The 15,166-nt window shown below is 34.1% G+C and overlaps 1 protein-coding gene across 1 annotated transcript; it reads right to left on the bottom strand.

The window, feature by feature from the left end:
• Positions 1-2,711: 2,711 nt before the first annotated feature.
• On the bottom strand, positions 2,712-10,005 carry LOC110826351 (selenium binding protein). Its single transcript, XM_022056975.2, has 4 exons — positions 9,640-10,005; positions 8,811-8,907; positions 3,800-3,859; positions 2,712-3,042 (listed from the first exon to the last, which is right to left on the bottom strand). Exons 1-4 carry the CDS (start codon positions 9,885-9,887, stop codon positions 2,962-2,964), a joined length of 486 nt encoding a protein of 161 aa, XP_021912667.1. The 5' UTR covers positions 9,888-10,005; the 3' UTR covers positions 2,712-2,961.
• Positions 10,006-15,166: the final 5,161 nt, after the last annotated feature.

Genomic DNA, 15,166 nt, shown 5'->3' with positions numbered 1-15,166 from the left:
TTGAATTGTCAATCTCTTTTTCAACATCGGCTTTAAAGCTTCTAAAATCTTCAAAGACTTCAAATTTCTCCTGTAAGAAATATACTAAGATTTTTCAAGTATAATCATCAACACAAATAATTATATAACTTTTACCTCCATTTAAAGATGGTGTTATGGGTCCATAAATGTCAAAATAAATGAGTTTTAATGCCTTCTCTGCTCTCCATAATTTTTCTTGTGGAAATAAGTTGCAATACTATTTACTAACAACACACTCTTCACATATTTATGAGGGAGGTGAAATTTGAAGAAGACTTGTTACCATATTCTTTTATTGTCAATTCCTTAATCCACCAAAATTAAGATGCCCATAACGAAAATGCCACAATCAAGCTTCATCTTCTTACTTTAATATGAAACATAATTACTATATGTTATTAAGATAGAGAAGAAACATCATTTTAGCAGTCATTTTAACTTGAGCAATTAGTCTCAAATTATCATCTTGAATCCGACATACTCCATTTTTAATGAGAATCTCATACCCCTTGTAGTTATTTGAAGATTAATATTCAAATCTAGAACACAAAGAACATTAAAAATTGTTTGAGTAACATTCTTTTTTGTTCAAATTATTATTTGTCATTTTTTCATGATTGAGACTTTATAGTTGTCTCTAAACTTTACTGAATCGTGATATGAGCCATCTAAAGTGGAGAATGCTAATTTATTTCCACAAATATGATTGTTGTATCCAGTACCTAAATATCACAAATTCTTGTGAGTTTCATCTTTTACCCGTTTCTTTATTTAGCAAGTCAGTAACAAAGAGATTTCTTCTTTTTTTCTTTATACAAAATTTGTCTTTTTCCACAATCTTTATTTTAGTTAGTTCGATATTCTAATTTATAATGGACATATCTGTGATATTTGCAGCATTCAATTTTAGGTTTTTTTGTTAACTTTGGCTTTGTATGAGCTAAATGATTATCGTTATGATATCTTCTTCCTAAGCATGAGAATATTAATTATCTTCATATTCTAATGCGAATTTTTACCATTATCACTAAACTACACATTTTGTTTCCTTGACTATCTCTTTTTGATGTTATAGACTAATTATCATACAAGACATGTAGAGTCTGCTCCTTTTTGTTTATCATTTCATTTTCTAATTGTGAATTACTAAAAAAACTCTATAATTCATCAATCGAAAGTTCATTGGTGTCTTTAAATTCTTTAATTGAACAGACACATAATTAAATTGTGTTAACATAGAATGAAAAATATTTTCAACAATAGTAACATCATCTAATTTTTTACTATAAATCTACATCTTATTTATAATTATCACGATTCTTGAGAAATAATATGGAATTGAACTCTTGACTTCATATATAAAATTTCAAAATCAGTACAAAGAGTTAGTTTGATATTCTAGCTCTGCTCATTTTGCTTTTGTTATTCCCTAATACTTTCTCTTCATAGAGTCCCATATTTGCTTTGAAATATTTTTGCAAAGAATAGTTTATAAAATTGAGCAATTAATAGTCAGGAAATGATAATTTTTTACTTTAAGATCGTATAACTTCTGTGTTTTTAGGTTTGTTTTCTAAACGTTCGTCAACATAGCATCTATTGTTTCTACTAATACAAAAATAACCACAGTCCAATACTCTTTGAACTTTTCTATCAGTATACTCCAATAGTTATGATAACCATCAAACCATGGAATTGCTGATTGTACAAAATTTTCACTAAGTCATTTATTGTTTACTGTATAAAACTATTATTTTTTACTTTTAAAAAAATGTTTTGATACCGATATTAAAACTTAAGAAGAAAAAATAATAATAATAAATTAAAGAGAGAAGAGAAGATAAAATAAATATTAACCCAAGTTTCTAATCTAAATTTTTTAACCGACTGGACAACCTTTAAATAAACAAATTACAACAAAAATGCCAACACAAATTCTTATTTATTATAATCCTAGATAATAGATACAATATCTATAAATAATGTTGATCACTTATCATCTTCCTAAATGATAGATAAAATCCCTATGAAGTTCAACACTTGCCAATTTCCTAGATAATACATAGTAGCAACAACTATATTTGAAATAAAAAAGTTAACAATTAAACTTAAAATGATATTAAAAGAGGTAAGTACAAAAGTTTTCCTTCTACCTTACTAACATTATAATAAACCTGATGTACCAGACATAACCCAAATTTAATCACCTTATAATAGAATTGGGCAAATCATATCAATAGTTATCACCCTGGAGTATATATTCCAATGAGAAACCCAAATTCTCCTCGGTAACAAGCGTTATACAGCATGCAAAGAGTTCTCAATCATGATGCAAGAGACTTTAGAAAATCCCAACATTATTCAAACCAAATTTCTCCCCGATAATTAGCGCATAGAACCTGAGAATGCATTCAATCTAAATGAAGAAATAACAAAAGGAATGCCGCTTCATATTTCAAGTTGTTTTTCAATTGCCAAAAAAAACTGTGGCATATAAAATATTTAATAAACCACAATGTCCACTGCATTTTACTCAAAATTCCAACCATTAGCGGCTCCAACAGAATGATGAGTAACTTGAACATCTACCAAAATGAACTCAGAAACTAACTAGGGCTAGCCAGTTTGTTTTAAGAGAAAAAACAAGCACTGCCATGGCAGTACGCAAAATCTTCTATGAACTCACGAACTATTGAAGTTCATCTTGGCCATATCAGAAAAATTTCAGAAATATAAACCATAAGAAACCTACAACAGTAATCAGTCCTACCAGAGATTAGAAAAATAAAGAAATAATGCACTAAAAGTAACCAATTACAGGAATCTGTCCTAGCAGCCCGAATTTCTACCACAAAAGCCTGACTAACTTGGTTAAATTTGGACAGTACACAAAAAACTTCCCATGATTGAACAAGAATACACATGCAAAGATTGCCTTAATCATTTGATCTCCTTAATAATGTCAGAGACAACTTTCTCCATGTCAAGTTTCTTCATTGGCTCAAATGGTCTCTTCATATTCTGTAAGAAGACACGAATTAGACCAGAGCCAATATGAAAACCAAATCTTTTGACTAGTAATTTAATAGAATATCTAACATTTTCAATTTGCAATATGCCTAAGAAATTTGAACATCAACTGAAGCCAATATGACAACCAAATCTTTTGAGTAGTAATTTAATAGAATATCTAACATTTTCAATTTGTAATATGTCTAAGAAATTTGAACATCAACTGAAGCCAATATGACAAGCAAATCTTTTGAGTAGCAATTTAATAGAATATCTAACATTTTCAATTTGTAATATGTCTAAGAAATTTGGTCATCAAATGATTTCAAAAGGTCTCTGAGGCTTTACAAATCAAGACAACTACAAAAGCAATACAAAGGAAATTTGTGTACTCCAGTCCACCAAAGTAATTCAGTTTAGTCTCCAATACTAGATAATCAAATCAGGATTCGTGTTTTCTAAACCTGAAAAAGGTCCTATAAAATAATTATGAAAAGCAACTATATGTTTGATTATGCCAGACCGTAACTTGTTATAATGCAAGTAAGTTTCCTTCTTTCCCGTGGTCACTTGATCCTAGGAAATAACCAAGATTTCTTTGGTTGCTTGAAAGCAGGGAATAAACTTTTTGGTTATTTCTAATTTCCAAGTGTAAAGTGCACTGTAATTGCTGGATATTGGAAGAAGAATTTCAACAAATTTAATTTCAGTGACAATAACTGAAGCAATTTATGCTCTTTTTACAAGAAATATAAGTAACTTTTACCAAGAGACTGATGAATGTCTTGCCACCTTCCTCCCGTATCTCGAAGCAACCTCTTCTCGGCTTTCAAAAGAATGTATATGCGTTAGATCAGCTTAACAAAACAATATAAACAATAGTAAATAGAATCCTAAATAGAAAACTGTTCACAGTGGAATAAATACAAAATATCTTAGGTAGAATAGATAGACTTTAGCTGGCAATCTTGTTAAAGAGTAAATTGGCATTTCACTCATCTATGCCTTGTTAGGCCCCCTATATCTTGGCATAGATGCAGAATTAAATATCACAGTGTCTGCTACTTATTACCAACGGGTTGAGACAACTAAGAGAAAGAAACATCAATCCCTTTCAACAGGTATTAGAGCAATATCAGATAGCTGAATGACTTACAACAGTTTACATATGCATGCAACCAGAATTCTCTACTCAGTTACTTTCTAGTGGATTATCACTGTTAGTCTCTATTTTTAAGTGAAGATTTCTGCCCTTGTGCTTTTAAGTTTACTTAAACTACTTGCCAACTCAACCCCTTCCTCCTTTGGCCAAGTAAAATGCTTGGTCATTGCAATGTACAACCTTGCCAACCAAGTGCGAAGCATAACCTAAGATGCAACTAAACTATCAAAAGCCTTGGACATGGCTATGATATGTGACATAATAAAGAAGAAGAAGAAGTAGAGAAGACGAAGAAGAATATTGAAGATAAAGATAGAGGTAAATTTTATTGATTCTGATTCGATGATTACAGAATAACGAAAAAGGGCTTTTTATAGGCCTAAAAGCAATAAAGAAAACGTCCTCAGTGGCTGGAATCATGCTTGCCGCAATCACACGATGAGCTTGGCATTGACCGCGAGATGAGATGATGATGACCAAGCCGCTAGCTGCAGGATGAACTAATGAGCTGGTTAGGGTTTGTCAACCCTAACCCTATCTGGCCCTATGCTTTTAACATTTTGCCCTTTCGTAAATTTCTTATTTTACTCACTTTTTATTACACCCTAAATAGTTTCCTAACAATGCCTTCCCCTTGAGTATCAGATATCTTGTCCGCAAGGTTGAATTGTAGAAATTTTTTCTTCGAGAATTTCTTCCATAACAATTTCTTCATGATCATTACTGTTTTATTTACACAATGATGTCCTGGGAAATACTTATCTCTATATTTGTAACAGGTCGCTGATCTTCTAGGTTCTACTCCCTTTCTTTTGCTCCTGGGGGGTCTATTATTATATCAATCTTTTGCTAATAATGAAGCATCATTGCTGGAAAGATAGGGATTCAGAGATAGCTCTATTACTGATTGTTTCTGCAGTAAGGTCTGCTCAAATACTTAATTCAGCGTTTGCAGCTTGAGTCTTATGGTGGGTTGTAGCTGCAATCTAACACTACTGGTAAAGGTGGATTTGTAAAACCTCTATGAAAGTGTAGGGTTATCTGTATTTATGAGAGAACATAAATATTCAAATTATTCGACATACTTAAGAACAGTACATATTTGGTATAGTTTGATGAACTCCTCTATGAAATCTTTCCGTGAAGGTCATCTGAGTTGCCAACAGAATTCTTCCACAAAATATTCCCAATTCAGGGTATTAACTTTGGCTAGCCACCCGTGGTACCATATATCGGTGACTTTCTCTTAAATATAGCAACGCAATCTCCATCTCTTACTCGTCAAGAGTGTTGTGAATTACAAAATATTTTTTACATTTTCGAATCCACCTATAGAGATTTACCTCTTTAAAAAGAGGAATTTTCATTTTAGGAAGTGAGAAATTATAGATCAGAACGGGTCGGTTCACGATCGTGGGCGTTTCGATTCGATCTATGGGCTCTATTGGGCAATTTCTGGTAAGCCTAGTTTGGGTCAGTGTTGGACTGGTTTGGGTCGGACCAATTTGGACCAGTTCATCCAGATCCGTTTCTTCATCTGGTTGGGTTCGGTTTAATGGGGCTGAACCGGGTATAAAATACCCTAAGCCTTGTTTTCTTGGCTCTGAGGTCGCACCACACTGGGGAGGTAGGAGGTCTCAGTTTTCGAGAGTCTTGGTCGTTAATGCGTCGAGCTTGCTTCTGCCCAATCAGCAAAGCTGTCATTGAGCAGGTTTAGGATCAAGTTAAGTTGTCGATGCATTTCTTGGCAGAATTCATTCATTTCATCTATAAACGCAAAGAGTTTCAGGTCGACCTCCTTTGCGGTGATTATTTTGGGATTCTCCGGTTTAGCGATCGCGGTCTTCCCTTTAGACCAAGTTTTTGTAACATCCCCAACATTAGATTGAACATAAAGATAGAGGTAAATTTTATTAATTCTAATTTGATGATTACAGAACAATGAAAAAGAGCATTTTATAGGTCTAAAAGCAGTAAAGAAAATGTCCTTAGTGGCTGGAATCATGCTTGCCGGAATCACGCGGTGAGCTTGGCATCGACCACAGGATGAGATGATGATGACCAGGGTGCCGGTTGCAGGATGAACTAATGAGCTAGTTAGGGTTTGTCAACCCCAATCCTAACTAACTCTACGCTTTTACCAATTTGTCCTTAGTTGAATTTTTTATTTTATATCTCCTTTTATTACACCCTAAATAGTTTTTGAACATAAGCCTAAAATTTTTATTAAGAAACAAAATGACATCCAAAAACTTCTTTGGCGTTTGAAAAAGTTTTTAAGTGCACAGCTAGAAGAAGACTGCATTCAGTAGCATCGTTTTGTTCAGAAGACAGAAAACAATACCATTTAGTATAATAAAATGAAGCGCCATCAACCATAAGAAGAATTTGGATGCATACAACTCAGCACTATTGGTATTACACAACATTATGTTGTACATGACTAATTGATGTGGGTCGCACTGCACTCTATTATTAGATGACGCGGGAGAATATGAACAAGATCGTTTTGACTGTCGAAACTTCAACTAAACATGCAATCAAAAACTTAACCGCCTAAATAAACCCCTGCCTACTTGAATCTACACCCAACTATATAGAATGCAAAAATAAGAATTAGAAAAATTAAAATGAGGAAAAGAAAGACAACACGGCTTATACGATAAGTCAATCTCAACTTCTCAACTTAACAAGACTTCAGAAAGCTCCTTAATTTCAAAGAACTTGAAGATGTTAAGAAAATTAATCAAAGCTAATTCCTGAAGAAAGCACAAATCTTAATTTTATTAATTCTCAAATGTATGCTTACTAACTAAGGACTTAAGCCTTTATATCGACATTTATTTTCTAATTCTATTCTAGAATAAGATTTAGAATTTTTATCCAAACTCTTAAACTTAATCTAATTATAAAACAAATACAAAAATATTAAAATAATGGAGTCTTATCCTAAGATAATTAAAATATCTAAAATAATTAAAATAATCTAATTAAATCATAAAAGAATATTCTCTCCTTGGCCAAATCTTCAAATAGCTTGATCTTCCTTGGATTTCCAATTTGAGTTGAAATCCTCCTCCAATTTAACATAATAATCACATAGGATAATTTGCGAAAAACTTAGAATCCTTGGAGACTTGAAAAATAAGAGAAGAAAGTCCAAAAAGGACTCAATTTGAAGCTGCCTGCGTGGGTAACTAGCAATGGCGCGTGGGTTGCAGGATGTGGGCGTGTGGGTCTCAGGATGTGGGTGCGCGGGTGTGTGGACCACAGACTGCTAGCGCATGGGTTGCGAGCTGGTGGCACGTGACATCTCCCCTCGCTCACATGGTTCCATCTTGGGCATCTCCGCACATGCACACGGGCTGCGCGTGCTTGGTATGTGCGCGGACGGGATGGCTGGGTTGCGAGCTGCTCACCACGCGCATATGGACCTTCATGTGCGCACCCAATGGGCTTCCAAGCCCACGGCTTGGCTCGGGTTTTTTCCCCTTGGTGCTTCCTTGACTTAGACTAAGGTTTGGTCCTCTCTCAGGTTGGGCTAACACTTACACTTCCTTGCAATTCTTCAAACTCATTAATCTCACTTGGGCCTTAAACTTCATTTGCATAAATTTAATCCATTCCTTGGAATAATCCCATTTAGAAAAGTAGTTAGGGATAAAGTTACTTTCCTCTTCTGAATGTTCCAGTTTAAGAAACTAGAACTCACTTTCCCGTTTGAACCGATCCCATTTAGGAAACAAAAGGATTTTGAACTTGCTTGCCTGTTTGGGATGGGACCTGCAGGAATCCTTGTGGGAGAAGGAATTTACTTTTTCCCGTGCACATAACGCGTGCATGGGTCTGCATCCGCGTATGTGCACATCGTCTTTGCACTTGCTCGTGCGTGTTGCATGTCTCTCTCCTTGATGTGGAATTGCATCATTGGAGCTAAATTTGAGCTATTCAATATCACATCAGTGACCCATGCATATAGATATTACACAAAGCCCAAAAAATCCTGCAGTCCAGAAATTGACATAAGGGGGTGCCAGTAAGGTCGTGAATGACTAGATAGATCAGAATGCAAAGACCACAAGCAAGAACCTAGATGAGCAAAAGTGGAATTTAATCTTCTAAGATTAAATGCTAAGTAATAGAATGGGATGTAATAAATTGTTTATGTTATTTGAATAAGATAGTAATACAAATAGATGTAAAATTTTTCTCCTTGTTTGGGTAGGAGGTGAAAGAGGAATAAAAATAAAATTATTGACGAGTAAAAGATAGTAATAACCCTATTATTTATAGAAAAGTAATTTGGTCACTTTCTAAAACTAATTTTTGCATTGATTCCCATTACATACGTTTTTACCTGAAGATTTTGGCCTTCAAGGGAGAAAGGCCAAAATGATTCCACTTCCTGCCTATACCATTACATCAATTAATACTATCCCAAACGAGAGTCTAACATTCCTATCCCTCAATTTTTCATTCCATTCCATTCCCTCCTCGCTTTCCCAAACATACCTGTGGGCTTAGAGAAAATAACTACAACCAGTTACTAGCAACAGCACAACAGCAAACATTTGCCACACAAATATCTCACATTCATGGCTTAGTGTCTAAATACCTTTTCAGGATTCAGTATCACGTTGATTTCAGGAACTCCTTTCTCAAGACCACCTTTCACGTCAAGAGCCCTTGTCTTGAACGACCTGCATTGTGTGCTATGACAACAAAAGAAAGAAACTTTAAAAAGATATTGATAGAAGAAAATGACGTACTTTTGTTGGGAATGTAGAAAAATAGAAGTAGCAGCAAGCAGAAGTTAACCAAAAGAGAAGAAAAAAAAAAGTAAATTCAAACCCTTTCATGCATTTCTCAACAAGCAAGCAAGAATCCCATATTCATATTTGTTCCAATCATTGCTTAAATTCCTAACTCACAAGTTTACATGAAGAAACAGTAATAATAACTAAAAGCCAAGACATTCTTGCCCACTTTCTACCACCATTTTCTCAAGAAACAATTTTTCTAATGATACAAATGAGAATAAATTCTGAGTCCTAAGGAATTAAATCTCAAAATCCTGAATAAAAAAATTAAAAATAAAGATAAAAGAGAATCCAATAGGTTAACTCGAGCCTTGTACGAGAATCATACTTCGGTTTAAGAGACATCTCCCTCTATATTCTCGAAACCGTGACTAAGTTAGGCCTATTTTGATGCTTTATTTTTTCGGGAGCCAAACTGAAAGCTGAGGCGCAAACAACAGTCAAAAAGAGAGATTTGACCTAACAGAAAAGAGATAAAGCAATCACTTGGATGATTTTCAGGCCTATTTTGCATTTGAAGGAATCTTAACAAGAAACCAGGTTAACAAGGAACACGAGCAGTCAAAAGTAGTTCACCATATGCAATTTTCATCCACTTTTGAGAGAAATGTAAATAAAACTCACCAATGCTCAACCACAATAGTCTTATTCTTTGACCTATCAGGACCAACCTCCTTTGCGGATTCACCAGTATCCTTAGCATTCTCCACGGCTTTCGCTTTCTTACTCCTGGGCTTGGGTAACTCCCTAGTTGACGCGGTAGACTTAGAAGGTGCTCCCTTAGCTTTAGCCATGCTCCGAGTCACCCTAACAGACGCGGCGGCTTCCGGCTCCATTTTGTCTTCGTCGGCCTTCCGTTTCCTGGGCGCCATCGAAGAAGAGCTCGAGAAAATCCTCCTTTCCTTTCTTCCTTGAAATCTTTCTCAGTAAAAAACGAAGGTGAGACTGGGGATGTTGCTTTTCCACTAATGGGTGTTGGTGGGATATTATTGTGATTGGCATTTTTCTGCCCGCGCTTTTCATCGATTGGTGGATTTGAACAGACGGCCTGATCAAATTTTTCTGACGAATCAAGACTGTTACATCACGATAAAAGGATTGAAAGGCCAAGATTGTGCCACGTCAAAATATTTTTCCATGATTTTGGGAAAAATGGATTCAGCAATGCAGTTGAGTTTGCCGACTCCGTAAATGTTATGGTTCAAAAGTTTTGAGGCTTTTTATAAATGTGATTTTGATTAATTTTAAAATATTTATAAAGTCTATCAAATTGTGTATACTTTCGAAGCACATTATGACTACTCTAGGAAATGAATATCAATAAAAAAAAAAAAAAAAAAACTACTATCAATGCTTCTCAAATTCCAAGTGTTTTTAAATACTGTTATTTGAAGAAACAAAAATCGAATATCTGTTTAAAATATTTATTGATACTTAAATTACCAAAATGTTATAAGAATAGAGTAAACTAAAATAGAAGTTGTTTATTTGATAAAATAGATGTAAATATTAAATTAATATTCAATATATATATAAAAAAATTAATTTAACTAATTATTTCTATGGTAATATTATTACATATATGTATTACGTCAGTACATACTGTGAGATATAATATATAATATATTTATACAAATAGAGAGATGATTGAAATATGTTTCGTGTATTAATTGTTTTGTTATATATTTTCATTATGAAATTTTGTTTGATAGTTTCTTAATTATAAATATTATTATATTTTATATATTGTGTAAATATATGATTGTAAGTTTCCATTATAAAATTATTTTCTTACTGAGCTCGTGAAACTCATCTTAATTCACTTCCGTTTTAGATTAGAAAAGATGATAAACAAATCAAAGATTAATAGAAGATTGTGAAGAAACCTTATTAGTTTTTATTTTAGAATTATAAATTAATGGTATCTCATATATATATAAATAAATAATTATTCTGTTACAAGAGAATTATATTAGTACATAGTACCGCTGCATATATGATATTTATTAATTCCATTAATTAAAAATTATATAGTAGTATCCGTACCCACCGACATTGGAGTTCAGGTTATTATATTATCATATTTAGATATTTATCCTATGTTTGATGTCAAAAAATATTGTCAGTTACACCATAATGCTTCCATCTTCTTTTTTTTTTTTTTCCTCTTATCTTTCTTTTTTCCCCCCACCATTTATCTGGTTTGAAGTAGCTACACATCAACCTTTATGCTTCTCCTTTCCATCTATTTCATCTTCACATTTCCTCTACCCACTAGCCAAGATAAGTCAACAACCTCATCATCCTCTTTTCCTCTTTATATCCATCTTCGTTAAATCAATTGATGACTTGACCTAAATCTGCCAATAATCTTCTTTTGTTTTTCAAGGTCTTTTACCTCTAACCATGCTTCTCTAAAAGTAGAAAGGTTTTTGAAAATATACCTACTTTGTAGCTCTTGAAAGTCTACCTACTATTGGTATCCAAGAAAAAGACAATTATAATTAGAATAGGTTGGAACAAATGAGATTTATGATAGAGTTCTATGTAAGCGTTTGAAGTGTTATAATTGTGTTTTAAATTTTAAAAATGTTATTAATTAAAAGTGTTTTTAATAAAAAAAAATTATTGGTACTTGATAAAAATAAGTAAAAAAATATTGTTATTTAAAAAATAGAAATTTTGTATTTAATAAATTGACTTTTGAAATTGAAAATATAAATTTTTAATAAAATTCAAAACTATATTTTAAAAACTACATATTTAACTTTGGTCATTATAAAAAAATACTTAATATTATGAAATTGAAAATAATAGCTTGATTTTGTATTGAATATAAATGAGGTATATATACACGTACAATCTCAATTAACGGTCAATTAAATATTCTAATTCTAATCAATTACCTTATTTGTAGGATTTAATTTGATTGACTATCAAACATCTAATTTGTGAGATTTAATTCGATTGATAGTAATTACACAATTAATTCCTCTAATATGCCCCTCAAGATGGAGCTCTTGTGGAGAGTTCAATCTTGGTTTTTAAAAGTTGAAAGCGAGTGTGTGGAAGAGGTTTGGTCAAGACATCTGCTAATTGATCTTATGATGACACATGGGTGACACGTAAAGCTTTATTTTGGACTTGATCCTGAATAAAATAATAATTAATCACAACATAATTTATCTGTGAATGGAAGATATAATTGGAATAAAGATGAGTTGTACCAACATTGTCACAATAGATAATCGGAGCAGCAGGAAGATAAATGTCAAGCTCAGTTAGAAGAGAATAAATCCAATGCAACTCAGTAGTTGTAGCAACAACAGAACAACATTCAGCTTTAGTGGAGGATTGTACAATTATAACTTGTTTTTTAGAGAACCAGGATATAGGATTTGCGAGCAAGGTAAACAATATAAGCATTGGTGGAGATGTAGGCCTTCTTATTACTAGCTCAGTCAACATCTGAGAAGGCATAAAGAGATAGAGATGTATGACAGTGTAGGGCAAGACCATGATCAATTATACTAGAAAGATAACGAAGTAAACACTTGACAACATTCCAATGATCAGTATTAGGTTGATGTATGAATTGAGACAACTTATTAACAACATATGTAATATCAAAGTGAGTGAGGCACAAGTACTGAAAACTTCCAACAACTGCTCTGTATTCAGAAAGATCAGTCAAAATAATTATGGATAGAACTGTAAGTGTTGGCTCGGTAGCAAGTGGAGTGGTGATAGATTTGTCCCCTGTCACATTTATGTGAAAGAGGATATGTGATATACTTCCACTGAGAGAGAAGTAAACTAGTGGAAGTAGTAGTAACTTCAACACCAAGAAAGTAAGTCAAATCACCAGGATCTTTGATGGAAAATCCTTTATTTAGAATATTAATAACCCGTTGAACTACAGTGATATTGTTTATAGTAATAGTTATATCATCAACATACACAAGGAGATAGAGTAGAGTACAGCTAGTGTTGAGGGCAAAGAGTGATGTGTCTGCATGAGAGTTTGTAAACCTAGAGGCAATAAAAAATTGTCTTAGCTCATTGTACTAGGCTTATGGTGCTTGTTTGAGATCATATATAACATTGTGTAATTTACAGACATGCGTAGGATTATCACAATCAAGAAAACCTGGTGATTATGCCATGAAAACATCTTTAAAGAGATGAATTTATAGAAAGACAATGTTGACATCAAGTTGACGAAGAGACCACCCACGACTACCAGCAAGATTGAGGACTAATTAAATAGTGGTAGATTTGACAACCAAATTGAATATGTCATGATAATCAACACTAAGACGCTGATAGAACACTTTAACAATTAGTCGAGATTTATACCTGTCGATTGAGCCATTAGGTAAACATTTAATTCTAAAAATCCATTTACAACAAACAAGATTTTGCGTTGAATTAGGTGGGATAAGTTCCCATGTTCCATTTCCACACAAGAGCATCATACTCCTCATACATAGCTTGATGCCATTTAGGATCTTTGAGGGCTTGGGTCAATGTGTGTGACTCAAGTTGATAGTTTGAGGTGATGATAGTGGTAAGATTGAGTTTTTGGGCGGGTTTATGAATTTTGCTTTTAACGTGTGTGGTCATTATGTGTGTAACACCCACAAAATAATAATAATAAAATAAAATAAAAATTGTGTATAATTAAATAATTAATAAATATAATTTTTTATTAATTTATTTTATTTTGTTGTATTTTATTTTATTTTATTTGGGATAAAAATGAAGTAAAAATTGAATGAGGATGAAATTAAAAATAATTTTGGGAAAATGGATAAAAATTTGGGTTCTTGTGGTATTTTTGAAAGAAAAATCAGAAACAAGGGGTTAAAGTGCAATTTGAAGAAGTTTTGCCACGTGGGATGCCCAGTCAGCAGCCTTAACGAACCAGGACGCGCCACGTGGCAACAGGCACTAATGCGGTGCCACGCTGGAAGCCGCGCAGGCGATCCGCGTGTTCACGATCGAACGGCCCAGGTTCCTTCCTGCGCGCACGAATGGCCTAGATGTTCTCCCTCCCAAACGGGATCAAACAACTAGATTCAAACACGATTTGATAGCCCAGAGTGAATCGCGATGGACGGTCTAGATTGAATCATGATGAATGGTCCAAATTCACTCCCTATTTAATTACGATCGGACTGTCCATATCAAATGCGATGGATGACCCAGATCAAAAGCGAACGAATATAAATAACCCCCATCTGCACCAAACCCTAACCTTAGCCGCCAGACCCCCTCGCTGGAGAAGACGACCCAACCGCCGGGGAGCCAATCGCCGTCATCCACCACCGCACTGGAACCATTTCTGACCGCCAAAAAAGGTAAAAATTTCTCCTTTTGCATGAAATTCAATTTAAAGCTCATTCACAGTCAAATTGGAGAAAAAAGATTGGCCAATTGGTCAAAAAATATTAGTGAAGCTGCCGTGGGAAATTTCTCAAAATACCTCCGATGAGGCCCTTCCCGATTCCCACTCTGTGTAATTTTTTCACCGTTGTGATCACTGTGTCCTTCTTTATAGGTTGACCAGAGCAAGACACCTAAACACAATGTGAGCTGAAGGAGCCGTCGCACTAGAGAGCCCCTCTGCCTGTGAGTTTCAGTTTTTCATGTTTTTTGGGCCAATCGAGGCCCTTTAATGTGGTTTCTCATAGGGATCAATGCAAAATCAGCTGAATTCAACTGAAAACAACCGACCCGTCACCGTAGCATGATAGAGCCACCGTGTCAGAATTCTGAAATTGGCCGAGTGGGCCCTGGGACTGATTTTGAGTTTGTTTGGAAGATTGAAAAATTGAGGTATGATTACATTTCCTGATGCATGTTTGTTTACTTATGTGATCATAGTTGATTTGAAAAATGGAGACTAAAAAAAATGAGAAAGTTGTGTGGTTAAATAAACAGATGGAACGACAGCCTTACTAGATATCCTGGGAGATGGTAGACGGACCGGGTACATAGGGAACCCTACCGTGAACGTTGTCTCATACAGGACGGGATATAGAGACTTGGTAATTTGGTGTTGATACGGACGTGGTATGGGAACAACCTGCTTCACCCTCATACCGGACAGGGTATTGAGGTTTAATAATTTGATGTTCATACCGGA

This window comes from Carica papaya, chromosome 7 (genome assembly GCF_054855325.1).
Source record: "Carica papaya isolate Zhongbai chromosome 7, ASM5485532v1, whole genome shotgun sequence".
NCBI lineage: Eukaryota > Viridiplantae > Streptophyta > Magnoliopsida > Brassicales > Caricaceae > Carica > Carica papaya.
Note: the sequence above shows the minus strand (reverse complement) of the source record. Positions and strands in the feature narration are given on the sequence as shown.